General features: G+C 53.0%; 2 protein-coding genes across 2 annotated transcripts in view; one reads left to right on the forward strand and one right to left on the reverse strand.

Moving 5' to 3' along the window:
- LOC147645241 (uncharacterized) overlaps positions 1-25,848 on the forward strand; it is a 234,263-nt gene that overhangs the window by 144,901 nt on the left and 63,514 nt on the right. The window lies entirely within an intron of this gene.
- Positions 962-23,972, reverse strand: LOC147645246 (serine/threonine-protein kinase pim-1-like). The gene is made up of 4 exons (XM_086874758.1): positions 23,937-23,972; positions 1,836-2,202; positions 1,025-1,201; positions 962-975 (listed from the first exon to the last, which is right to left on the reverse strand). The coding sequence occupies exons 1-4, from the start codon at positions 23,970-23,972 to the stop codon at positions 962-964; spliced, it is 594 nt and encodes a 197-aa protein (XP_086730884.1).

Below are 25,848 nucleotides of genomic sequence, written 5' to 3' on the forward strand. Positions count from 1 at the left end.
CCCAGCCCGGGGCACGGTGGGTGCTGGGGGCTGTTGGCAGGGCCAGGATCCCACTCCCATTTCGTAACCACCCCAGCCCACGTCCCCAGCCCTGCCAAAAACCAGCTGGGCAGCCACTGAGGAATCAGTTGCATCTGCCCCAGCAAAGGGGAAACCTTTGGTTCCCAGCCAATGCACAAATCTGGGAGCATCCCCCTGGGTCTGGACTTACCTGAAAATTCCCTGTGGAGCCTGGCTTTGAAGAAGGTGCCAGAATCAAAGTCCATCATCGCCAGCTCCCACTGGCCAGGTGGAGGAAGAGGTTGTCATCCTTGCTGCTGTCCTCCATGTCTCCAGGAGCAGCAGCAGCAGCCCCACCTGGTACAGCTTCTCCAGGGGCTCCTTCTTCCCTGGGGTGACACCAGGCTGTCAGGGTTCTGCCCAGGGCCCGGCTGTCAGTGAAGCAGGACAAGCAAAACCAGCTCAGATGGTGCCCACCAGTGCTGGGCAGAGCAGCTCAGCTCCAGCACAAGGGCTGTGTGTTCCCATTCCATGACCCCAGTGCAGTGACACAGGCAGGACAAAAAAGTCTGGGTTTCTTTGCTGCTGATTGCCAGGGCATGTGTGGAGCTGTAACTTACCAGGTCCCTGCATCACTGTGCCTGTGGCTCTCTCCCTTCTTCTAGGGCTGATGAATATCCTGCATCCAGGGATCACAGGACAGGTCTTCTAATGAGGGCCTGTCCAAGGAGTTCAGGGATAAACACCACCTGATCAGAATCTGGCAGTCTGGGGAGAGAAACCACAAACCACTGGTCAGTTGGAGAAGGCTCCTGCCTGCTTTGCCCCACTATTCCCATGCCCAGGCCACGCTGGATGTGCTCAGAGCTGGGCCTAAACTTTCCCATCAATTCTTTGTTTTGGAGGAGAGCAGGAGAGCAGGACATGTGCCACCTCCTCAGCAGCTGCCAGAGCGGGATGCTCACGAGCCCGCTGCTGTCTCCCAACACTGGTGTTCCCCCCGTGCCCAGAGATGAGGATCCACCTTGGGAGAGCCGTTGTGGCAGCGGGAGCTGGCCCCATCTGATGTTCCTGCCCCTCCTGAAAGGGTGCTCCCCGCAGACCATCTCGTGCAGCAGGATGCCCAGGGACCAGACAGTCGCTGCCTCGCCATGGTACCAGCCGAAGTCGTTCCATTCCGGGGGGCTGTATGACGGTGTTCCTATGGAATATGGATGGAGCTCATCAGGGGGATGCTGCTGCTCCCAGAGCCTGGCCCCAGCATCCCTGGGCATGTGGGGGCTGCCCCAGTGGCACACGGGGTGACCTGCTGCCCTCTCACCTGCACCTGGGACTTGGGTACAAACCTGGGGTTGGAAAAGAAGCCACTGGTGTTGGAAGAGGGCAGCAGAAACCCTGGCAAGGCCCGACCATGACACACAAAGGGAAATAACCACTCAGTGCTGGGGAAAAACCACACCCATATCCTCCCTGCTGGCATTGCCCAAAAAACATCTTGAACCAAGGCAAACCAGGTGAGCAGAGCAGTCCAAGCCCATTCTCACCTGCACACCAAACCAGCTGGTGCACAGGTCCTGCCACCCCATCTCTGCTACCCCCACCCATGGGGGTTTTGTCAGGCTGGCTGCCCCAGCCCCAGCCCCAGTCCTGGGCAGAGTGGCAGGCAAAGGCTGCCAGCAGGCCTGGAACATGGGTTCTCACCCAACTCTGCTGAAAAGCAACTTGGCTGAAGACTCAATGCTGTGACTGGCAGCAAAAGGGAGAATCCCTCCTGCCACACCCAGGTTGGGCCAGGAGATGCCAGGACCAGGATCACCACCCCTGTGTGGGCTCACCTGCAAATTGAGTGTAGGCTGTGTCCTGCAGGTAGGTGCCACAGCCGAAGTCAATCAGTTTTGCCTCGCCGGTGTCCAGGTCTACCAAGACGTTCTCAGGTTTGATATCTCGGTGCAGGACCCCGCAGCTGGTGCAGTGCCGCACGGCCGCCAGCACCTGCTGGAACAGCTCCCGCGCCTCTTCCTCGGACAGGAACCTCCGTGCCCGAATGAAACGCCGCAGGTCCTGACACCGCTCCGGGCGCTCCAGCACCATCACGATGGTGTTGGGGAGCTCAAGCCATTCCAGCAGCTGCACCACACCGGGGAAGCCTGTGGACACCTTGTCCAGCAGCACTATCTCCAGGGGTGCGCTGGTGCCGTCGGGCTGCGGGATGAGCACGGTGCCGTCAGTGGGGCTGAGGCCGTGCCAGGGCTCGGGAAGCCCTCAGCCAGCCCGGGATGCTCTGTGCCCTCCGCTGGCCCCACGCCCGCTCTCCCTCCAGGTGTCCTGGCGGCTCCCACCCTGCCGGGCCCCGGCTCATCCCCGCCCGGCACGGCCCGGCTTCTGCCGCTGGCCCCGCTCACTCACCAGCTCGCCCCAGTGCCGGACGCGGTTCCGTGGCACCTTTTTGATGGCCACCTGCAAGCCAAAGGGAACAGCGGATTCAGCTCACCGCCCACCGTGTCCAGCCCCATCCTCCTCCTCCGCCCCCTCCTCCTCCTCCGCCCGCCGCCGGCCCCTCTGCTCACCGGGAGTCCGTCCGAGAGCCGAGTGGCCGCAAAAACTCTGCCAAAGCCGCCGCGCCCCAGCAGTGACCCCACTCGGTAGCGCTGCTGCAGGGCCTGCTGCGCCTTCCCTGGGGAAGAGACGCGGCCGTCAGTGCTCGGCCCGGGGCCAGGAGCGGCCCCCGAGCGCTCCCCGAGCTCCCCGGGCCGGGCACCCGCAGGCGTTCCCTCATTGGAACGCGACAGCGGCGGAGCTCGGGCCGGGGAAGCCGCAGCGGAGGCGGCGGCAGCGGCCGCACCGCCTGTGTCCTCCGCGGGCCCCGGGAGGAGCCGGGGCCGGGGCCGGGGCCGGGGCCGGGGCCGGGGTCGGGCCAGGCGGAGCCAAAGGGCGGCAATGCCGCCCCAACCCCGGCCACTGATGCCCGCCCAGCACAGCCAGAGCCAGGCGAAGAGGAGACCTCGGCGGGATGGGCGGAGACGGGGACGGAGCCGGGGCCGGGGGCGGGCTGGGGGCATGGCCCGGGTGGGCACGGGGAGAGGGAACCTGGAAGAGGAGGGGACGCAGGAAAAGGGAGACCGGGAGAAGATGAGGGACAGTGGGAGAGGGAGAGGAGACACAGAAAATTGATAAAATCGCTTCTTTCGCTGCTGTCGCTGCTGCTGCCGCCGCTGCCGCCGCTGCCGCTGCAACTGAAGCACCGGGGCCGTTTGTCCCCGTGTCCGTTTGTCCGTTGCCCGCTCGGCCCCGCCCCGAGCCCCGCGCTCCCCGGGCAGCCCCTGAGCCTGGCCAAACACGGCAACTTTGCCCTGCTGAGCCAAGAGCCAGAGTCTGGACTCCTGCACAGGGGCACAGCAATGCCCTTGGCTGCTGCTGTGCCTTGTCCCTGCTGAGGCTCAGACACCGTCTGAGCACATTCCCTGAATGCAGAATTTGTACCTGAGCCAAGCACTGCACTTGTGTCTCCAGCATTGCTTTCCAAGGAAAACAGGGCAAGGCAAACTGGCTATAGCTCAGGGTATTTTACAGTGTCTAAAACTTGCCAAGTCTCAGATCTTAGAGGTGAGAGCCATTTGGAATGAATGGGATGGAGAAACAGTGCAAGATGGAAAAGGGGAACATAAAAATAAATAGAGAAAAATAGAAAAAAACATATTGGTTGTTTCTTTGGATTTTATTTTCATTTTTTAAATAAGCTGTTTCCATTTTCCCAGAATCTTCTCCCCAGTCCCGTCTGTTCTTTCCAAAAACCTGTCCTGGAGAACAAGGCGCAGCTCCTGTCACAAGATGTGCCCCCAGCTGCAGCTTCTCTTGGCTTCCCACACTGTGAGTGCAGCACAACTCTTGCAGCAAAGCAGGACAAATGTTTGAAGAACTTGACAACTTGTTCTTTCTTTTCCTTGTGCACAGGGGAGTTGTGCCATTGGTGAGGTTTTCATTGTTGCTCTTCTACCCAAAGAAAACATGATGGGCTACCAGGAATTGTTGGGGAATACAAGCCTGGCTGAATGTGGAGAAGGAATCTCCAGAGCCTGCAGCCAGCAGTGGAGAGCTCATCGTTCCAACAGCCCCATGGACATCTGGAAAGTGATCTGGAACATGAAGATGGGCTGACAGAGGGAGTTTGTTTCTGTGTTCAGTTGAGATGATTCTACATCTCTTGCAGTGGGAGAAATCAAGAGCACAATCAGTTGATGATAAGCAGCAGAACATGATAAGCTGGAGCTCTCAGTGGATGAGAGAAAGAATGTGAAAAGGAGAAATGCAGGGAATGACTTGGTGAACTTTCTGTGCAAGAAGGGTCATTTTTTCCTAATAATTCCCAATTCATTCCCCTTGCTTTTATCCTTTTAACAAGGCCAATTGCATCTCAGATTCCCCAGGAAATGAGAACCCTGAGCTTGTGGAGCTGCCTGAAAGGTGCCCTGTTCCTTTTTCTTCTGCTGCTCAGAAGAAACAATGAAGCGAGTTGGGAAGTTCTGGTTTTTCTTTCTCCTGGTGGATTTTTTCATTTTATTTGCCACTGCAGAGGCAATTTCTGTGATGGCCTCTGTCAGTTGATTCTATTTCAGCAGCAGCAGCAGCAGCAACAGGGCTGTGTTTGAGCACTGCAAATGTGACCTGTGTGGCTTTAATTCCCCTCGACTTAGTGCTCAGGGACTTGGGAGCATTTTGATCTCTACTGATCATGATGCCTGAAACAAAAATCCTGAGTTCCCCGTGACAAAAGCACAGTGGGTAGCACTGATTGAAAGAGGCAATTGCAGCTGTACTGCTAAAATTCAAGTGGCAAGCAGAAGAGGGGCAAGAGCAGCCGGGATCTACAACTGCCATGACAGATGTAAATTACTTAATTTTGTGGGACTTTTCTGCACTTTTGTGGGATTTTTCTGGATTATTGTGGTATTTTTCTTGAATTTTATGGAATTTCTTGTGGATTTTAGTGGATATTTGAAGAGATTTTGTGGGGTGTTTCTAGAATTTGGTGGGGTTTTGAGAAGATTTCTGCAATTTTGCGGGATTTTTCTTAGATTTTCTGTGATTTTTCTTAGATTTTGTGGAAATTTGTGGAAATTTTGTGATATGTTTCTGGAATTAGTTAAGGTTTTGAGAAGATTTAGGCAATTTTGGGAAATTTTTCTGGAACTTTATGGGATCTTTCTTGATTTTTGTGGGATATTGAGGAGATTTTGTGAAATGTTTCTAGAATTTTGAAGGGTTTTGAGAAGACAAGAAGAATTTAGTGTGAGATTTTTCATAGATTTTGTGGAATTCTGTGAAGGTTTTGTGTGATTTCGCTGGAATTTTCTCAAATTTTGAGAAAATTCGAAGTTTTTTGTGGGATTTTTCTTGAATTTTGTGGGATTTGGAGGAGACATGAAGAATTTTGAGGTAATTTTGTTGATTTTGTGGAAATTAGTGGGGATTTTGTGGGATATTACTGGAATTGGGTGGGGTTTTGAGAACCTTTAGGGAATTGTATGGGATTTTTCTGAATTTGTTGGGATTTTTCTTGAATTTTGTATGATATTGAGGAGATTTTGTGGGAGTTTTTTAGAATTTTGAGGGATTTGGAGGAGACATGAAGGATTTTGAGGTATTTTCTTAGGTTTTGTGGAAATTTGTGAGGGTCTTGTGGGATGTTTCTGCAATTAGTTGGGCTTTTGAGAAGCTTTCTGCAATTTTGTGGGATTTTTCTGTAATTTGGTGGGATATTGAGGAGACATGAAGAATTGTGTGGGATTTTTCTTAGATTTTGTGGGAATTTGTTTAGATTTGGTGGGATGTTTCTGGAATTTGCTGGTGTTTTGAGAACATTTAATGATTTGTGTGGGATTTTTCTGGAATTTGGAGGGATTTTTCTTGAATTTTGTTGAATATTGAAGAGATTTTGTGGAAGTTTTGTGGGATTTTGAGGGATTTTGAGGAGACATGAAGGATTTTGAGGTATTTTCTTAGATTTTGTGGAAATTTGTGGGGGGTTTGTGGGATGTTACTGGAATCTGGTGTGGTTTTGAGAAGCTTTCTGCAGTTTTGTGGGATTGTTCTGGAATTTTGTGGGATTTTCTGGGTACATGAAGAATTTTGAGGGATGTTTCTTAGATTTTGTGGAACTTTGTGGCGATTTGGTGGGATGTTTCCGGAATTTGGTGGGATTTTGAGAAGATTTCTGCAATTTTGTGGGATTGTTCTGGAATTTTGTGGGATTTTTCTTGAATTTTGTGGGATATTCAGGAGATTTTGTGGGAGTTTTGTGGGATTTTGAGGAATTTTGAGGAGACATAAAGAGTTTTGAGGTATTTTCTTAGATTTTGTTGAAATTTTTGGGGATTTTGGTGGGATGTTTTTGGAATTTGATAGGGTTTTGAGAGGATTTCTGCAATTTTGTGGTATTTTTTTGGGAATTTTTTGGGATTTTGAGGAGACGTGAAGAATTGTGAGAAATATTTCTTAGATTTTGTGGAAATTCGTTTAGATTTGGTAGGATGTTTCTGGTATTTTGTGGGATTTTTTTGTACTGTTGTGGAATTTTTTGGTATTTTGTGGAGATTTGGTGGGATGTTTCTGGAATTTGCTGGGGTTTTGAGAACATTTAATGATTTGTGTGGGATTTTTCTGGAATTTGGTGGGATTTTTCTTGCATGTGGCTGGATATTGGGGAGATTTGGAGGGATTTTTGTAGAATTTTGAGGGATTTTGAGGAGACATGAAGGATTTTGAGGTATTTTCTTAGATTTTGTGGAAATTAGTGGGGATTTTGTAGGATGTTTCTGGAATTTGGTGGGGTTTTGAGAACAATTAATGATTTGTGTGGGATTTTTCTACAATTTTGTGTGATTTTTCTTGGATTTTGTGGTATTTTGTGGAGATTTGGTGAGATGTTTCTGGAATTTTCTGGGGTTTTTCGAACATTTAATGAATTGTGTGAGTTTTGTCTCAAATTTTGCGGGATTTTGTGGAGACTTGAAGGATTTTGAGGTATTTTTGTTGATTTTGTGGAAATTAGTGGGGATTTTGTGGGATATTACTGGAATTGGGTGGGGTTTTGAGAACCTTTAGGGAATTGTATGGGATTTTTCTGAATTTGGTGGGATTTTTCTTGAATTTGGTAGGATATTGAGGAGATTTTGTGGGAGTTTTTTAGAATTTTGAGGGATTTGGAGGAGACATGAAGGATTTTGAGGTATTTTCTTAGGTTTTGTGGAAATTTGTGAGGGTTTTGTGGGATGTTTCTGCAATTAGTTGGGATTTTGAGAAGCTTTCTGCAATTTTGTGGGATTTTTCTTGAATTTTGTGGGATATTCAGGAGATTTTGTGAGATATTTGTGGAATTTGGTAGGGTTTTGGGAAGATTCAGGGGTTTTTTTTATTTTTATGGGATTTTGCAAAAGTTGATATAATTTTTTGTCATTTTTCCGTTATTTTCTGGTATTTTGAGAATTTAAGAATTTTGAGGGATTTTTCTTCGATTTTGTGGAAATTTGTGGAGATTGGTGGGATTTTTCTGCAGTTTGATAGGGTTTTGAGAAGATTTAGGGAATTGTGTGTGATTTTTCTGCAATTATGTGGGATTTTTTTTAAATTTGTAGGATATTGATGAGATTTTGTCTCGGTTCTAGATGACAGGTGTCTGCTAGGGAGAGCCGGAGCCTCCCTTGGAATGAAAGAATGTAGACCCCCTCCCTCCAAATTAATATAGTTTTTAAATCAAGGTGCCTTTAGGCAGAGATCTGAGGATAGGAATAACAGTTCTTTACTAGTATAACCAGGCACACAAACAAACAATAACTTCAGCATTGACAAGAAAACAGAACCAGGGGGCCCATGACAGCTTTCTCGGCTGAGACGGGATGGAGGAGAGGCTTTGTTTCACAAACCCCCTCGGGCGGGCAGTCCCGGTGCTCCTGCAGGACTCTGAGGAACACTCAGCTGGAACAGCAGGGATGAGCTGAGATCCTGGGCCGGTGGCTGAGGTGGATCAGCAGCTCCGCGGCGGTGCCTGGCACTGCCACAGCCACACGTCCCGGCAGGACAGGGGGTGCGAGGCCACCAACAAAGAGGGGAGGAGGAGAAGCAGCAGCAGCTCCATCTGGGTGATGGTGAAATTCCCTTCTCTCTACTGCAGCAGCTCCGTGACCCAGGAAAAAAATTGTCTTTCCCCAAAGCCGAAGAAAGCCAGCTAAAAACTGTCCCCACCCTCCTTTTCTGCCCCCTTCCCCCCCAAGCCCGGCCACTCTTTGTCCTTTGTCGAGCACCCACCAAGTACCCACAGTTAGGTTGTCCCCACAGCTAATGGGTAAAAATTCCACCGGCAAGCCAGAAAAAAAAAGGACACCTAACCCCCAACACAACTCCTGGATTCCAGCAATGTTCAGATAGAAATCCCAAGAGGAGGCAGGGTCAAGATGTGTGCTTGCCTTGTGCTCAGCCTTAAATACCCCTTGGTCTTCCTGGGCCCATTCCCCAGGTGAGATTTCTGATCATTTGGTCACTCAGGAGCTGGGCTGGGGGCTCCAGAGGTGGGTGTGGAGCATTGCCTTTGGTGTGCCAGGGACTGGCAGACACTGCAGGGCTGGGATAGAGGCTCTGGGGGGATTGGGGTTCCAGGGCAGTGCAGTGCTGGGGTTACAGGGCAGGACAAGGCTGGACCTGCCCCTTCCTCCCCTTTGAAACACAAAATGTTTCCAGCCAACAATCTCCTCCAGTCTCTCACAACAGGCAAAGCTGGAGGTGGAATTCCAATTTTGGTCATGGGCACCTGGCTGAGAAGGACAATTCTTTTCTATAGGAAGGAAAGCACAGAGCCCCAGGGTTTGGAAGGCAGGTGAGAGCTGGACATCAGGAGGCCAAAGCCAGCCCAACTTGCCAGTAATGGCAGATTTTATCTGGGAGCAGGCTTTGGATGTAGGGAATGTTGGAGGTGGAATCCAAATTTTGGCCATGGATGCCTGGAGAAGCAGGACAGCTCTTTCCCATAGGGAGGAACTCACAGTGCCTTCCCCAGTGTTTCAGTAGCAGATGAGAAGAGACCCTCAACATGTCAAGGTCAGTTGGACCAGTCAGGTGCCCCTGGGAGGCCAAACCAGCCAGACCTGTTCTGTGTTCCCTTGATTTTATGAAGCCCCATAGAGTCACAATGGACCCTTACTTCCATGGGGCCCTTCAGTGTCACAATGGTGCTGTGATTCCATGGGCTCCAGCAGTGTCATAGTGGAGCACTGATTATAAGAAGACCTGCAGTGTCACAGTGGACTCTTGATTCCATGGAGTTGTCACAATGGCCTCAGGATCCATCAGGCCCTGCAGTGTCACAAAGGCCTCTTGGTTTCATGAGGCCCCACAGGATCCCAATGGTCCTCTTGGTTCTGTGGGGACCACAATGGTCTCACTGGTTCCATGAGGCCTCACAGAGTCACAATGCTTTGTTTATTTCATGGTGCCCCACAGTGTCACAAATATCCCTTGGTTCCATGGGGCCCTGTGCTGGTGCATTCCCCCCTCCCCTTCTCAGGCCGCCCTGCCAGCTGAGAAATGCTCCTTGGGCCTGGGCCTTGGCCAACAGCCCCTGGGCTCAGCTCCTCTGCAGCTCATCAGAAACACTGTCTGCTCCCAGGCACTGCTGCTGCCCAAGCAGCTCCTGCTTGCTTCAGGAGCAGCCCTGGGAACTGTTCCTGTTCCCTGCGTGGCACAACATCCCTGTTCTCAGCCTTCCAAAGAAAGCTGTTGATGCCAAGTGCGGCCAGGATGAAACATTGCTGTGCCTGAAGCCCCTCTCTTGGGGCCCTACAAACAGCGCTCCAAAAGGAGCCCCTTGCAGCTCTCCTGGGCCAGCCACCTCCCTCGGAGTGGGGCCTCTGTGAGCCGGGAACTCTCCCGTTTGCTGCACTCGGGGCACCCCCGAACAAGGACAGAGCCTGGGCCGATCCCCCCACTCCTCCAGGCTCAGCCCTTGGCCCGCTGGGGAGATGCCAAAGCATCCGCAGGGAGCATTTCCCTGCCCTGCAGGGGAATTTCTCACAGCTGCCTTGCACTGCCTCTTTGTGTCTGTGTGCACACACCAGTGCTGTGCCCTGGCAAATGTGGCAGAAATGCTGCTCTGGGAGGGGCTGGAGTGCCTTGGAGATCTGAGTCAGTCAGGCCTGTGAGTGAGGGTAAGTCACGAGGTATAAGCTAAGTTAAATGCTGCCTAGTGTTCTTCTTTTGCTCCATTGTTAGGATTAATATAAATTATGAGCTAATTTAAATACTGTTTAGTATTATTCCTCTGCTAATTTGATAAGTCATAGGTTGTGAGTTAGGTTAAACACAGTAAATGCTGTATTTTAATTAGCAAAATGTTTTGCTAAATTGTGACATTTGAGGTTTCATTTAAGGTTAAGGTATAACTGAAGTCCTGTTAGGTTTGAGCTCTGTTAAGTGAGCCAACTCTGGGATGTTATCATGTGTTGTCACACAACTGTACTGTGATGTCACAGAAGACTGTGATGTCAAAAATTCAACCTGTGATGTCACAGTCTTTTCTGTGATGTCACATCCTGGTCTGTGATGTCACAGAGCTACCCTCTATGATGGCAGTCTCTGCTCAATGGCCTCACACCATCCTTTATGATGTCACAGTCAGCTCTGTGATGTCATAACCCCATCGGTGATGTCACACAACCATCTCTGTGACGTCATACAGATACCCTGTAATGTCACAGCACATACTTTGACCTCACAACCAGGTCTATGATGTCATAAAGCCATGTCATGATGGCACAGCCATCTATGTGATGTCACACAGTCCCCTCTATGATGCCATAGCTGCTCAGTGACCTCACACAACAAACTCTGTGATGTCACAGCCCCATCTGTGACCACACACAACCCACTCGGAGCTGTCACACAGCCCCTTTCTGACATCACAGCTGCTCTGGGGCTCCAGGACACAGCCACAGAGGTGATGCTGGGACACAGCCACCTCTGGCACATCCCACAGCCCCTGCCAGTGCTGAGCCCCTGGCAGCTCTGTCTGGGCCTGCTCTCTGTGTCCCTGAGCTGCCCTGGCAGGGCCCCAGCTCTGCTGGGCTGTGCTCAGGAGCTGCTCCTGGCCAGAGCTGTCTCCCTGCTGTGGTCTGTTCCCATGGCAACATCTGCCCCATTGTTATGGTCTGTTTCCATGGTAACCATAACCAGTCCCCTGTTGCTATGCTATTTACATGACAACCATCACAGCCCCTGTTGCTATGGTCAGTCCCTTGGCAGCTCCATGGAGACCCCATGCCAGGGGTGGTTGCCATGGACACCAGCTCAGGCCTGGAGCCAGAGCCCATTGCCATGGCAACCATTTGCAGTCCCATCCCCAGGCTCATGGGATCCCAGAGCCACAGAATTGGCTGAGTTGGGAGGGAGCCATGGGGATCCTCCAGTCCAACTGCTGGCCCTGCACAGGACACCCCAACAATCCCAGCCTGGGCCTGGCAGCGCTGGCCAAACGCTGCTGGAGCTCAGCCAGCCCTGGAGCTGGGAGCCTTCCCTGGGGAGCCTGTTCAGTGCCCCAGCAGCCTCGCGGGAAAAACCTTTTCCTCACATCCAGCCTTAACCTGCCCGCCTCAGCTCCAGCCGCTCCCTCCACTCCTGTCCCTGGGCACCAGAGGGAAGAGGTTCCCGCAGCCCCCAGCCAGGGACCCGCTCCCAAGGCTGCTGCCATGGCAACCAGGCCTGGCACCAGCTGGGATGCTCGGTTTCCATGGGCTGGGCTTCAGGGATGGCATTCCCCAATTTCCTGCTTCAGCTAAAATTGTGCTGCCGCTCGCTTCCCTCCCACCTCCCATGGAAAGCACAAAAGACAAAGATCCCGGGCTGGAATAAGAACAATTTATTTGGAACAGCAACAAGATAAGGAACAAACGGGAACAGAAACAATGTGGATAACAGAAGGGATAAGACAAACTATTCATAGGGAAAACTAAAATGCGACTGACTGGCTCTTCCTGGCCACATATTTCCTCCTGCCAAGAAAGGACACTCTTCTCCTCTGGTGAGGGAGAGGGAGTCCTTTTCCCGCCCCTGGCAATGACCTGAGATGGGATTGAATATAATGACAGGGCCATGGCCAGACTCTCATGTTCTTTGATCTCTCATCATGTCATTGCCATGGGCAGGAAGAGGGACAGGTGTCTTCCCAGCATGGATCCCAGGGAACATGGATCACCAGGTCTCTTCCCAATGTGGATTCTCCAAGGGGGGATGAAGCTGGAGCTGTGGAGAAAGCTCTTCCTGCACTTGGGGCACTGGCAGGGCTTCCCTTACTGGTGCCTCCGTTGGTGTCTGGTCAAGTGAGAGCTCTGGCTGAAGCTCTTCCCACACTGGGGACACCCGTAGGGTCTCTCCCCAGTGTGGATACGTTTGTGTGTATTGAGGTCGGACCTGGTTCTGAAGCTCTTCCCACATTCCCCACACTCATAGGGCCTCTCCCCAGTGTGGATGCTCCGGTGCCTGATGAGGGTGGAGTTTCGATTGAACCCCTCCCCGCAGTCAGGGCAGCGGAAGGGCCTCTCATCCGTGTGAATCCGCTGGTGCCTGAGGAGAGTGGAGCTGCTGTGAAACCTCTTCCCACACTCGGGACACTCATAGGGCCTCTCCCCCGTGTGGATGCGCTGGTGGATGATGAGTTGGGAGCTGCAGCTGAAGCCCTTCCCACATTCCCCACACTCGTAGGCCCATTCCCCAGTGTGGATCATCTGGTGGCGGATCAGTTTGTTGCTCTGGCTGAAGCTCTTCCCACACTCCAAGCACTTGTAGGGCTTCTCCCCATCCTGAAGCTGCTCATGGACCACCAGCTCAGAGCCCCGGCTGGATCTCCGGCCGCCTTCCCGGCACAGGGTGGGTCTTTCCTCCTCAGAGCACCCTGGGATGGGTTTGGAGCCCCTTCTCCTGCGGGATCTCTGGGGATTTTCCTCCCTGTTGGATTCCTGCACTGTGGAGCTGCTCAAAATGGCCTCTTCCATGAGGTTCTGCCGTGGGTATTTCTCCTCACTGGTCTCCATTCTTAGCTTCTTGTCTGGGGGAGGAAGGACAAGGAGAGGATGGGATTTGCCTCCATGCCAGAGGGAAGGGGAAGGAGTTCCCTCCAATGCGTCCCCAGCAGACGCAGGAGAGAGGGGGAAAGGGGCAGTGACTTCCTCCTCACCTGCCTGGGATTCCTGGGGCATCTTCCTCTTCCTTGCAGCCTTCTCATCCATCCAGCCAAAGTTTGGGATGGGGAAATCCTGGTTCGGGAGAGAACAAGGAATGAGCATGCTGAGTTTGAAGGTCCCTCTGTCCAAGTCCCTCTCTAGAAGTCACCAGGGCATCTGGGGGGTCTTGGTTTGAAAGGAAAGGTGTTTGCTAAGGAAAGCAGAAACCCCCATTGAAATTGATAAAAATGTAAGCAACAGCCCTCTCCAAATTATTATAATCTTGATATCAAAATGGTCTCAGATAAGCAATGAAGCAATGATCCCATAGAATTGTGTACATTACCTCTGAAGTTCCCGTGCTGTAGATGGGTCTGGTCTCTCCTCTGGGAATCCAGTGGAGAAAGACTGCCTGTGGTCTTCTGATTCCCAGATTATATCCATGCAGGAATGCTTGGCTCCTCCTCCTGGGTGGAGCATCTCACAATGGGATGATGACATTTTATCAGTCCTGCACTGAGACTCAATGGCCCATTAACAGAAGATATCCACCTGGAGGAAGGATGGGTGGTGGAAGTGATAAAGAACACTGCCCCACCTGGTTTTAACAGCTGGCCCATTAACAGAAGACATCCCCCAGTTATGAGGGATGGGTCATGTAGGAGATAATGAAAACTGCTCCACTAGTTTTTAACAGATGGTGATAGAATACATACTTTTGGTTACATCTTGCATTGCAACCCAGGACATGGGGTACATAAAAATTGTACACCACTAAAATTTGGCCCTGAAAATGCTTTCCAGAAGTTCCCCATTTCTGTTCTCTCCCTTTTGGTGTTCAGGCTTTCACCCCTGTCCCAGCTTCTGGGGGTCACGCTTGTACTGGCGGTCCCCCATCTACTCAGTCCCTGACCTCTTCTTGCTGCTGTGAGTGCCAGGAATTTGAAAAGTTCCCCCCATTTCCATCTCCCCACTTAGGGATGCAGGAAGTTTTTTGGGTCCCATGGTCCCTGCTCCCCTTATTTCCTGCTTGGGGATGCATGGGGTCCAAGGAGACCCCCCTGCCCCTCTCTATTTAATTGAGGGTCCCGCAAATCATGGCACTCCCCCTCTCTGGGCTCCCCACTTTGGGGTCCTCGGGGACACAGGGCTCTGCTCCTCCAGGCTGCCTCTGCCACCAGCTGCCACTGGGAACCCCAAATGTCCCCCCAAAGGGCATTTTTTTCTCAGCTTTGGAATTCTTCATTCTCCAATAATCGCCCCAAAAAACCCAACCCAGGAACCACCCAGGATACCTGGGCCGAGCTCCCCCTCCCTGGTCACCTGTGGGATAGAGGGGTGTTGATCCCATGGATGGAGGGGCTGTAAATTCAGGGAGTGAATCCCAGCTTGACTGGGATATGCTGGACCTGAGATCATACTGGGATAACAAGCACCTAACTGGGATTACTAGGAGTGTCTGGGAATGGCTATGGACATGCTGAGGGCAGCTGGGATATACTGGGGGTGTCTGTGACCATACTGGGGATGACTGGGAACACAATGGGAACAATGGGAACCATGCTGGGGACAACTGGGAACAACTGGGAGTGACAGGGTCTACACTGGGGGCAACTCCAGCTGGGCATGACTGAGACCATGCAGGGAGCAGCTGGGATCATCTGGGGAGCAACTGGGACTGTACTGGGGCCAACTGGGTGCAACTGGAATCACGCTGGGAGGAACAGGGAGTGACTGGAACCAACCTGAGGGTAACTGGCATCCTACTGGGATCACAGTGGGAGCAGTTGGGCCATACTGGGCAAGACTGGGACCATACTGGCAGCAACTGGGACTGCACTCAGCGTGACTGGGAGTGGCTGGGAGCAACTGGGATCAGGCTGGAAGCACCTGAGGAGTGACTAGGAGCAACTGGGATAGACTGGGATAGACTGAAACCACAGTGCAGGTAAATGGGAGGAACTGGAACCACACTGGATAATCCTGGGAGCAGCTGTGCCCATGCTGGGGTCATACTGGGATCCTACTGGAACTAGCTGGGATCATACTGGGAGTGAGTGCAAAGGGGCTGGCTGGGACTGGAACCATGCTGGAGGTGACTGGGAGCAACTGGGCCCACCCTGGGAGTGACAGGGAGTCACTCTGGCCATGACTGGAATCATACTGGGAGGGCCTGGGTGTGACTGGAACCATACTAGGGGTGGCTGGGTGCAACAGCTCATACTGGGAGTGACTGAGATTGTAGTGGGAGTGACTGGGATCATTCTGGAAGTGTTTTTCTGTAGATCTTCTGTCCTTCTGTTTTCTATTTCTTCTCCTTCTAATCCTATGTATCTGGAACATTTTTGGATAGATAACATCTTAAGGGTTAACACTTTTTAGGTTAAATGAGCTAAGTTTGCAAAGTTAAGGCTATGGTAAGAGTTCTTTGTGCAGTTGGATGTTGTATTAAACCCTTTGCCATAGTTCCTTGATTGTCTGAATTTCGTCAGTTAAATTTTGTGTCATTTTGACCTCTTAGCTCAGTTGGTCAGAGCATGGTGCCAGTATCACCGAGGTTGTGGGTTCGATCCTTGTGGGGCCATTATCTTAAGAGCTGGACTTGATGGTCCTTGTGGGTCCCTTCCTACCAAGAATATTCTTTGCATTTGTCCATGCTGAGAAGATCTGGTTGTTGTTTCTCCTGTGCACCAAATTCAAGCACAGGAACCTTTGGTTACCACCAGCATTGAAGTGTTCTTGGGTGTTACAGCCCTGCAGGCTCACAGTGGCCTCTTGTTTCCATAAGGCTTCAGACTGTCCCACTGGTCCCTTGGTTCCATGGGCCCAAGAGTGCCACAATGATCCCCTTGGTTCCACAACTTCCCATGGTGTCACACTGACCAATGTTTCCATAAGGATCTGGAGTGTCACACAGGTTTATGGCATTTGTCCTTGCTGCCCCTCACATCCCACTGCCCCACAAAGAGCCTTGAGCCACCCGTGAGGGACAGGCCCTGCTGGGCCAGGCCTGGGCTCAGGGCTTGGCCTTTCTGCTTCCTCCAACCCAGCCAGGGCTTGCTCAGCATTGCAGTTCCCTGCTCAGAGCCTTTGGCTCCCGGCAAAGGCAATCCTGGCCTCCAGGATCTGCTCTCACCAGTCCCTGGGGAGCCTTTGGCAGTCCCTGCCCTCAGTGGGGCTGATTGAAGCTCCAAGGGACTTGGAGTTTTGCTTCTGACTCCTTGAGCAGCTTCTTCAGCCTGAAGGAGGGACAAAGGAGGATCAGGGAAAAGGAGTAGGAACCACGAGGTCAAGCACTCCCTGAATTCACAGGCCCCCACCTATGGGATCATCACCCCCCCATCCAAGAAGTGCCCGGGGAGGGGGAGCTCAGCCCAGATATTCTGGGGTGTCCCTGGATTGGGTTTTTTTGGGGGGATGTTTGAAGAATGAAGAACTCCAAAGCTGAGTGGAAATGGGGGAACTTTTTGGATTCCTGGCACTCCCAGGAGCCTGAAGAGGTCAGGGACCGAGTAGACAGGGGATCCACAGTACAGGCATGAACCCCAGCAGCTGGGACAGGGAGGAACCCCTGAACACCAAAGGAGGGAGACCAGAGATGGGGAACACCTGGGAGGGATTTTCAGGGCTAAGTCCTGGTGTTTGGGAGGTTTATATGGACCCCATGTCTTGGGTTGCAATGCAAGATGTAACCAAAAGTATGTATTCTCTCACCATCTGTTAAAACCTGGTAGAGCAGTTTTCTTTATCTCTTTCATCACCCATTCCCTCATAACTGGGGGATATCTTCTGTTAATGAGCCAGCTGTTAAAACCAGGTGGGGCAGTGTTCTTTATCTCTTCCACCACCCATCCTTCCTCCAGGGGGATATCTTCTGGTAATGGGCCATTGAGTCTCACTGCAGGAATGATAAAATGACATCATCCCATTGTGAGATGCTGCACCCAGGGGGAGGAGCCAAGCATTCCTGCATGGATATAATCTGGGAATCAGAAGACCACAGGCAGTCTTTGTCCACTGGTTTCCCAGAGGAGAGACCAGACCCATCTACAGCACCAGAACTTCAGAGGTAAGCTACAATCTTCTATGGGATCATTGCTTCAACAGAACCACATCTGTTTCTCCAGGAGGACTGCAGCCACCATTTAATCAGACTGCTACCAGCACCCTGACCAACGGGGTGTAAGGTCCTGGCTCTGTTGGTGCGTTGCTTTCTGTTCGTTTTGTTGGGGTTTTTTTCTACTGCTGCATTTTCATTTTCCTTTCTTTAGTAAAGAACTTATATTCCTTTTCCCATATTGTTGCCTGAGAGCACTTTGGTTTCAAGATTATAATAATTCGGAGGGGATGGGATACTTATATTTTTTATCAATTTCAGTGGTGATTTCTGCCTTCCTTAGCAAACTCCTTTCAAACTAAGTCACGTCAGAGGCCCAGGTGACTTCTAGAGATGGGCTTGGTAAGAGGGACCATCAAACTCAATGTGCTCATTCCTTGTTTTCTCTCAAACCAGGAGTTTCCAATCCCAAACTTTGGCTGGATGGAGAAGGAGGCTATGAGGAAGAGGAAGATGCCATGGGACACCCAGGCAGGTGAGGAGGAAGTCAGTGCCCCTTTCCCCCTCTCTCCTGCTCCATCTCCCAGCCCAGCCTGGCCCCCGGCTGCAGGACAACCCCGCTGCCGACGCCGTCCTGCCGGGGACGCACTGGGGGGATCTCCTTCCCCTTCCCTCTGGCATGGAGGCAAATCCCATCCTCTCCTTGTCCTTCCTCCCCCAGACAAGGAGCTGAGGATGGAGACCAGGGAGGACAAATCCTCACAGCAGAACCTGGTGGAAGAGGCCATTGTGAGCAGCTCCACAGTGCAGGAATCCAACGGGGAGGAAAATCCCCAGAGATCCCACAGGAGGAGGGGCTCCAAACCCATCCCAGGGTGCTCTGAGGAGGAAAGACCCACCCTGTGCCAGGAAGGCGGCCGGAGATCCAGCCAGGGCTCTGAGCTGGTGGTCCATGAGCAGCTTCAGGATGGGGAGAAGCGCTACAAGTGCTTGGAGTGTGGGAAGAGCTTCAGACAGAGCAACAGCCTGATCCGCCACAGGATGATGCACACTGGGGAATGGCCCTATGAGTGTGGGCAATGTGGGAAGGGCTTCAGCTGGAGGTCCCACCTCATCATTCACCAACGCATCCACACTGGGGAGAGGCCCTACGAGTGTCCTGAGTTTGGGAAGAGATTTCAGACCAGCTCCAATCTCCTCGTGCACCAGCGGATTCACACGGATGAGAGGCCCTTCCGCTGCCTTGACTGTGGGGAGGGCTTCAAGCGAAACTGCGACCTCATCACCCACCGGCGCATCCACACTGGGGAGAGGACCTACAAGTGTCCCCAGTGTGGGAAGAGCTTCACCCAGAGCTCTAACTTGACCCAACACCAACGGAGACACCACTAAGGGAAGCCCTGCAAATGCCCCAAGTGCAGGAAGAGCTTTGTGCACTGCCCCAGCTTCATCCCCCATTGAAGGATCCCCATTGGGAAGAGACCTGGTGATCCATGTTACCTGCTATCCATGCTGGGAAGACACCTGTACCTTTTTCTGCCCATGGCAATGTCATGATGTGGGATTAAAGAACGTGAGGGTCTGGCCATGGCCCTTTTGTTATATTCAATCCCATCTCAGGTCATTGCCAGGGGCAGGAAGAGGACTCCCTCTCTCTCACCAGAGTAGAAGGGTGTCCTTTCCTGGCAGGAGGAAATGCATGTCCAGGAAGAGTCAGTCGGTGGTGTTTTAGTTTTCCCTGTGAATGGTTTGTCTTATCCTTTTTGTTACCAAAATTTTTTCTGTTCCTGTTTTTGCCTTATCTCGTTGCTGTCCTCAATAAACTGTTCTTATCCCAGCCTGGGATCTTTGCCTTTTGTGCTTTCCATGGGAGGTGGGAGGGAAGAGAGCAGCAGCGCAGTTTCAGCAGGAGCAGGAAATTGGGGAATGCCATTCCTGAAGCCCAGCCCATGGAAACCGAGCATCCCAGGTGGTACCAGGCCTGGTTGCCATGGCAGCAGCCTTGGGAGCGGGTCCCTGGCTGGGGGCTGCGGGAACCTCTTCCCTCTGGTGCCCAGGGACAGGAGTGGAGGGAGCGGCTGGAGCTGAGGCGGGCAGGTTTAGGCTGGATGTGAGGAAAAGGTTTTTCCCGCGAGGCTGCTGGGGCACTGAACAGGCTCCCCAGGGAAGGCTCCCAGCTCCAGGGCTGGCTGAGCTCCAGCAGCGTTTGGCCAGCGCTGCCAGGCCCAGGCTGGGATTGTTGGGGTGTCCTGTGCAGGGCCAGCAGTTGGACTGGAGGATCCCCATGGCTCCCTCCCAACTCAGCCAATTCTGTGGCTCTGGGATCCCATGAGCCTGGGGATGGGACTGCAAATGGTTGCCATGGCAACGGGCTCTGGCTCCAGGTCTGAGCTGGTGTCCATGGCAACCACCCCTGGCATGGGGTCTCCATGGAGCTGCCGAGGGACTCACCATAGCAACAGGTCCTGTGATGGTTGCCTACTACATTTCAGATTTGTTGCAGGCCCTCAGATGGGCTCCATGGCAACATTCCAAGTGTCTCCGGCTATTCAGGAGCCGGAATGTGACACGCACTCCCAGGGCTTCCTGCCATGGGCAGAGTGGGAGCTTCAGGCAAAAGCTTTATTCCTTTATTGGAGAAACTCCTGCTGAGTCATGAGGTGGAGAAATGACACCCAACAGCCATCAAGGATCCTCAAACCCCTCCAGGACGCCTCGGCTTTTAAATTCCTTCTAAGAGAGGAGACTGGGAGCAGCTGGATCCAATCCCAGCCCCAGACTTTGTCAAAGGTTTATGTGTAAAAGGTTAGACTGGTGGAACTGAACTGTAATGCAATTTGTCCCACAGGATTAACAAGTAGGGCCTCATCCCTACTTGATTTTCCTATTCCAGTTGGTTTTGGGGACTCCAGCGAACCCGCTCCTTTAATTTCCTCCTCGGTTGCCCGGGTGTCAGGGGACCCTGAAGCTTTAAGGATTGTTGTGGCCACTGTCAGCATGACTGCAAGGGCCGCAGTGCAGCGGGGCCTGGCCCGACCGGCAGCCGGGTACCTCCTCAAAGGTGGAAGCAAGAGAGAGATTTCCCGGGCTTGCCTGTCTGCAAAATGTCAGTCTCACCGAGGTGGATCCAGCTTTTTAAATGCTTTAATAGGTAGTCAGTTCCCACAGCTAGCCAGCTCTTGGATTTTGCTTGGCACAGAGGCAGCTCTCGCTTAGCAGCTCCTCTCAGTAAAATCATTTCCATGGGGGGCTTCTTCCCTGCTCACCAAATAGCAATTCATGCAAAAGCAGCACAAACTGTTCTTCCTGTCCTCCTATCTTTGCCAGAGAGTGCCTTTCAAAGGGATAATAATTGGGAGGGAGGGGGTTTACATTTTCCATTGCAAAGGAGCCTCCTGCCTCCCTTAGCAGGCCCCTGTCTTTCAAAGGAAGACACACACGGTCTCCTTTTGCACCTTCACTTGGCCCCAGCCACTCCTGATCATTTGAAGGAGCGGCTCAGAAGAAGGGGCTGCAATCCCCCAAGGCCTGGGCTGCTCCAGGCCGCTCCTGGTGCCTTGGGCTGTTGAAGGGGTGCCGGGGTGGCCTTTGTGACACAGGCACGGGGTGCCGGGGTGGCCTTTGTGACACAGGCACGGGGTGCTGGGGTGGCCTTTGTGACACAGGCACGGGGTGCCAGAGTGGCCTTTGTGACACAGGCACAGGGTGCCGGGGTGGCCTTTGTGACACAGGCACGGGGTGCCAGAGTGGCCTTTGTGACACAGGCACAGGGTGCCGGGGTGGCCTTTGTGACACAGGCACGGGGTGCCAGGGTGGCCTTTGTGACACAGGCACAGGGTGCCGGGGTGGCCTTTGTGACACAGGCACGGGGTGCCGGGGTGACCTTTGTGACACAGGCACGGGGTGCTGGGGTGGCCTTTGTGACACAGGCACGGGGTGCCAGAGTGGCCTTTGTGACACAGGCACGGTGTGTCAGGGGCCGTGGTGACGCGGGACCTTGCGGTGCCCAAAGTCCATTGTGACATGGCAGAGCCCCGCCCCGGCTGGGGGGTATATAAAGGGCTTGTGGGGCCTGGGTCAGTCCCAGGACAGTGGCTGTGTCCAGGTACCTGTGTGTGCCAGAGGACTGCAGGCACGGAGGAGGAGAAGGCGAAGCCCAAGTCCCAGCCCCGCCCAGGCCCTGGCCCGGCTCACAGAGATCCCAGGCCTTGAGGGAGCAGCAGGAGGAGGCTGAGAGGGCGAGCAGAGGGAGGAGAGGAGCCGTGGAGTCCTGCGCTGAGGAAGAGCCAGAGCTCTGCCGAGGAGAAATGAACAAGTTCCAGCAAGGGACTCCAGGGGAAGCCTGCACTGAGCCACAGCTGTCCCCAGGAGAAGCCCAGAGCTGCCAGGAGCTCTCTGAGTGGGATGAAGGCCTTGAGCAAGAGCTGGTCCAAGTATGGGGGAGCTACTGGCATTTCTGGGACTGGGATGAGGGCAGGGAGCAAGAGCCCTCCCCAGCTGTCTCCGAGTGGGGCGAGTGCAGGGAGCAGGAGCCGTGGCAGGCGGACAGCGATCACTGTCAGGAATTCTCAGATTGGGAAGAATCTCCTGAGCAGCGGCTGTCCCCAGGAGAAGGCACGAGCCGCCGGGCACTCTTGGATTGGGAAGCTTGCCGCAAGCAAGAGCTGTGCCAGGATGGCCAGGAGGTGACTGGAGGCAAAGCAAAGAGAAAATCCTCCAGGTCCAGCTGGGATGATGACAGTGATGGAGAGCTGGCTCAGGACAGCAGGGAATACTGCGACATCCTGTGCAGCCAGCTCAAGGCCTGGCAGCGGGAGGACGATGACTGGGATGAGGTGAGCGTCCTGGAGCTGCACGAGGAAGGAGAAGAGGCCAGGCAGCAGAGACTGGCAGATTTAGCCCAAGAGGGAATCCTGCTGCCCGTCCCTCGAGAAGCTTGGGTGGAGTGCCAGGAGCCCCAGCTGTGCCCGCAAGAGCAACTCTGTGCCGGGCCTGGCCCTCTGGCAGCCCAAGCCACGGCGGAAGATGTCTCTTCTCCTGGGCAGCCGCTTCCCCACAGAAAAGGCCGCTCGCTCTTGAGGCGGGCGCTGCAGGAGCTGCGGGGGCTGTTCCGCTGCCCCTGCCTGGCGGCACAGCCACAGGATCAGCGCCCGCTGCCAGCAGCGCCAGGCTGCAGATGGCAGCTGCCCCGCGGCCTGCCCGGCGCCCCGAGGGAGCCGCACGGGCTGCCCCGGCCTGCGCTGGCCCTGCAGGCCGAGCCGGCCCCGGCCGCTCTGCGGTACCCCTGGGGTGGCTCCCCGAGGGCACACAGCAGCCCAAAGTGGCACCCAAAGGGGGACCCTCACTGCTGGGGCTCAGCGCCGCATCCCGGCCCATCGTCCGGCCGGGAAGGCACCTGGAAAGTCATCGGCTCCCAGCGGCAGCCTGGCACCGCCAGCGGCACCCCTGCACCGGGTCCCCGAGGGCCACAGCCACACGGCTCTTGGCCCTCTGCAGGGACACTGGCTCCAGCTCCTCCCTGCTGGACTCCAAGGCCATTTCCTCTCCTCCGGAAAGGACTCCATGCTGATCCTGGGGCACTTTGGCCATGAGGAATGGACACAGACAGGAGGTGTTGCTCCCAGGACACGACGGCGGCCTGCTGGACTGCAACACACACAATTCTAACAAAAGAAAAGAAAGTTGTGTTTAGGAAGTAATAGTAGAAAAGAAAAAAACCCCAAACCCTGCCCTCCCCTCCCCCCCCTTAAAACCTGCATAAGACCCTCCAGAAACCAAAAAATGATAAAGAATAAGAATAGGAATATTAGGAAGAAGAGGTAGAAGCTGAAGTAGATGAAGACGTAGTACTACTTAAAACATGGAAAATTAAGAATAAGAGTAAAATGTTGGAGTCTGGAGTACAGAGTGTGTGCCCTTGTTTCTGATACTTAGTTATAAGATCCAGTTATAAGTTCCCCCAGGCAGGGCAGGTCCCTGGGTGCTGCCCCTGGCCCAGATAGTTTTCAGATGGGAAAAACTATCAGAAGTAAGGTTTTAGAAGACAAAATGTTTTCCCTGCTGACAGCACCGTAAGGAATAGCTGCAGGGCAGAGTTTTAAAAACAGAGGTTGTCTTGACCTCTCTTGACCTCTCTACAGCCTTGCATGGTGCTTAGTATGATAGATCACGGGAAAAAATGTTATAGTGGTGTGGTAGCAGCCTCAGGGAGACAAAGAGTTACATTGTCCCACCCCAAACCCCTTGAGAAGGGCGGCCCAGGTGTTCTGATTGGGTTTGAGTCCCTGCAGGGTTCTCCCTTGCTGTGCTTCTACTGGTCCCTGACCCTGAACTCCACCCTCAAAGGTGGAAACCCTCGGGGGTTCTGTCCCTCAAAAACCCCTGCTGTGCCTCTGTTCGGGGCTCTCTGTTCTGGACCTGACTTTGTTCCCATGCTGAATAAATGGTTTCATGAACCGGGAGCCCGTCTCGGTTGGTGTTTGATGCTGGTCCCCAGAATCCTGCTGCTTCCCTGGACGAGATCCTGAGGTTGCTGACTGCAACATATGGTGAGAGATTGCGTGGCATCCAGCAAAGCAAGAGAACAGCAGGATCTGGCTCCATGGACACCTCGTAAGTCACCGGCTGATGGCTTGAGAGCCAGCAAGACCCCCGCCTAAGAAATGAGGACTCGAGAGTACCTGGCAGGAAGGCTGGGTTGGGAGTGTCTCGGGCATGGGGACGAAAAGGGCTTACGGAGGTGTGGGAGCCGAGACCAGACACTGGGACACCTTACACCACCCAACGAGACGTATCATGGACGATATTAACATTATGGACGATTATATTAACATTATGGACGATTATGGACGGTATGGCTCTTCTGGTGGACTGTTTTTGTCTTCTGTGAAGTTCCTTTTTTTTTTTTTGGTGTATACCTCCCTGTACCTTCCCCTTTCCACTGTTCCTAAGGGCAGGACAAAGGGTGAAAAAAGCCAAGATGTCTCGGGGCTGCTGCCAACTCCCCATCACCCCGGTGTCTTTCTGCCATCCCATCCCCTGTTTTCCTGAAGGCAGGCAAGGGACGGAGAACATCCAGAGTGATGCGGGTGTGCTGCCGTCTGCCCGCTGTTCCGTGTCCTCCTTCACCCCCTGTCTTTCCATATTCCCCGTTCCCTGGCCGGGAAAGTCAATCCCGGCCTCTCCACCCATCTCAAGATGGCTCTGGCCACGCGGTCTGGGATCCCTTGTTTCCCGCCTTGCTCCTTCTTTTCCAGCCCCGAACCTTCCCTTCCCCCAGTAACTCCTGCTTCGCTCCCACCCCTTTGTTCGGTGCTCCACCCCTGGGGGCTCTGCCTTTTCCATCCTGGGCAACACCTCCTCCGGGGAGATCGAAACTGGAACTGAGCTCCCAGAGCCAGTGTTTCACCGAGATCATCTAAAGCAGCGATGCCCACATGGGAACCAGAGCCGAAACTGGAGATGGAAGAACTCTGCCCCTCGTGAGAGGAGATCTAAGAGCTGCACCCTTCCTCAAAGAGAATCCTAAACTGCAAGAGACTGAACTAAAAAACCATTATGTTTGCATTAAGTACCATCACTGTTTAATTTGCCCAGCGTGGTCCGAGATTTAAGTGTTTGTTTTCAATATTGTTTTTTCTGTTTGCTTAATGTGTTTTGTTATTGAGTTTTTGGTGTCCCACAAAGCAAAGCGGGTGCTCTGTGGAGGAGGTGAGATTTTAAGGTATATGTTTGGAAACATTTTAAGCTCCTAATTAAAATAAAAAAAAAAAATTAAAAAAAAATAAAAAAGGAGGAGATGTGGAAGCGGCCTCAGGGGAGACAAAGAGTTACACTGTTCCACCCCAAATCCCTTGAGAAGGGCAGCCCAGGAGTTCTGATTGGGTTTGAGTCCCTGCAGGGTTCTCCCTTGCTGTGCTTCTACTGGTCCCTGACCCTGAACTCCATCCTCAAAGGTGGAAACCCTTGAGAGTTCTGTCCCTCAAAAACCCCTGCTGTGCCTCTGTTCAGGGCTCTCTGTTCTGGACCTGGGTTTGTTCCCATGCTGAATAAATGGTTTCATGAACGGGAGCCCGTCTCGGTTGGTGTTTGATGCTGGTCCCCAGAATCCTGCTGCTTCCCTGGATGAGATCCTGGAGTTGCGGACTGCAACAGCAGGGTATTGGATGAAATACACAAATTGACACATTGGGGGACGCAGGGTCTATGTGACCACTCCTTGAGGGAGAACATCTGCATAGGGGTTTATGATATAGCAAAGGCCATCACTCAGGGCTGTGTAATGTGTCAAAGGGTAAACCAACGAGTGATGACGAAACCCATACCAGGGGGGAGGGAACTAGCGGAGAGACCCTTCCAAAATGTGTAAATTGATTTCACAGAAATGCCTCTAGCACAGGGATACAAACACCTGCTAGTGATCGTAGATAACCTGACCCATTGGCCAGAGGCTTTTCCCACTTGGAATGAAACAGCGAGAGTAGTAGTCAAAATACTTTTGGAACATATTGTCCCCAGGTATGGGTTAATCAATAACATAGACTCGGACCAAGGCCCCCATTTCACTGCCCGTGTCCTCCAGGAAACCACTGA

Source organism: Cyanistes caeruleus, unplaced genomic scaffold (genome assembly GCF_971803275.1).
Source record: "Cyanistes caeruleus unplaced genomic scaffold, bCyaCae1.hap1.1 HAP1_SUPER_30, whole genome shotgun sequence".
Taxonomy (NCBI): Eukaryota; Metazoa; Chordata; class Aves; order Passeriformes; family Paridae; genus Cyanistes; species Cyanistes caeruleus.

Coding starts and splice junctions, on each gene's coding strand:
- LOC147645246 (XM_086874758.1), bottom strand. CDS start 23,972: ATGCCCGAGACACTCCCAACCCAGCCTTCCTGCCAG. Junction 2,203..23,936: donor CAACCCAGCCTTCCTGCCAG/GTACTCTCGAGT, acceptor CTCATCCCGCAG/CCCGACGGCACCAGCGCACC. Junction 1,202..1,835: donor AGCCTACACTCAATTTGCAG/GTGAGCCCACAC, acceptor CATATTCCATAG/GAACACCGTCATACAGCCCC.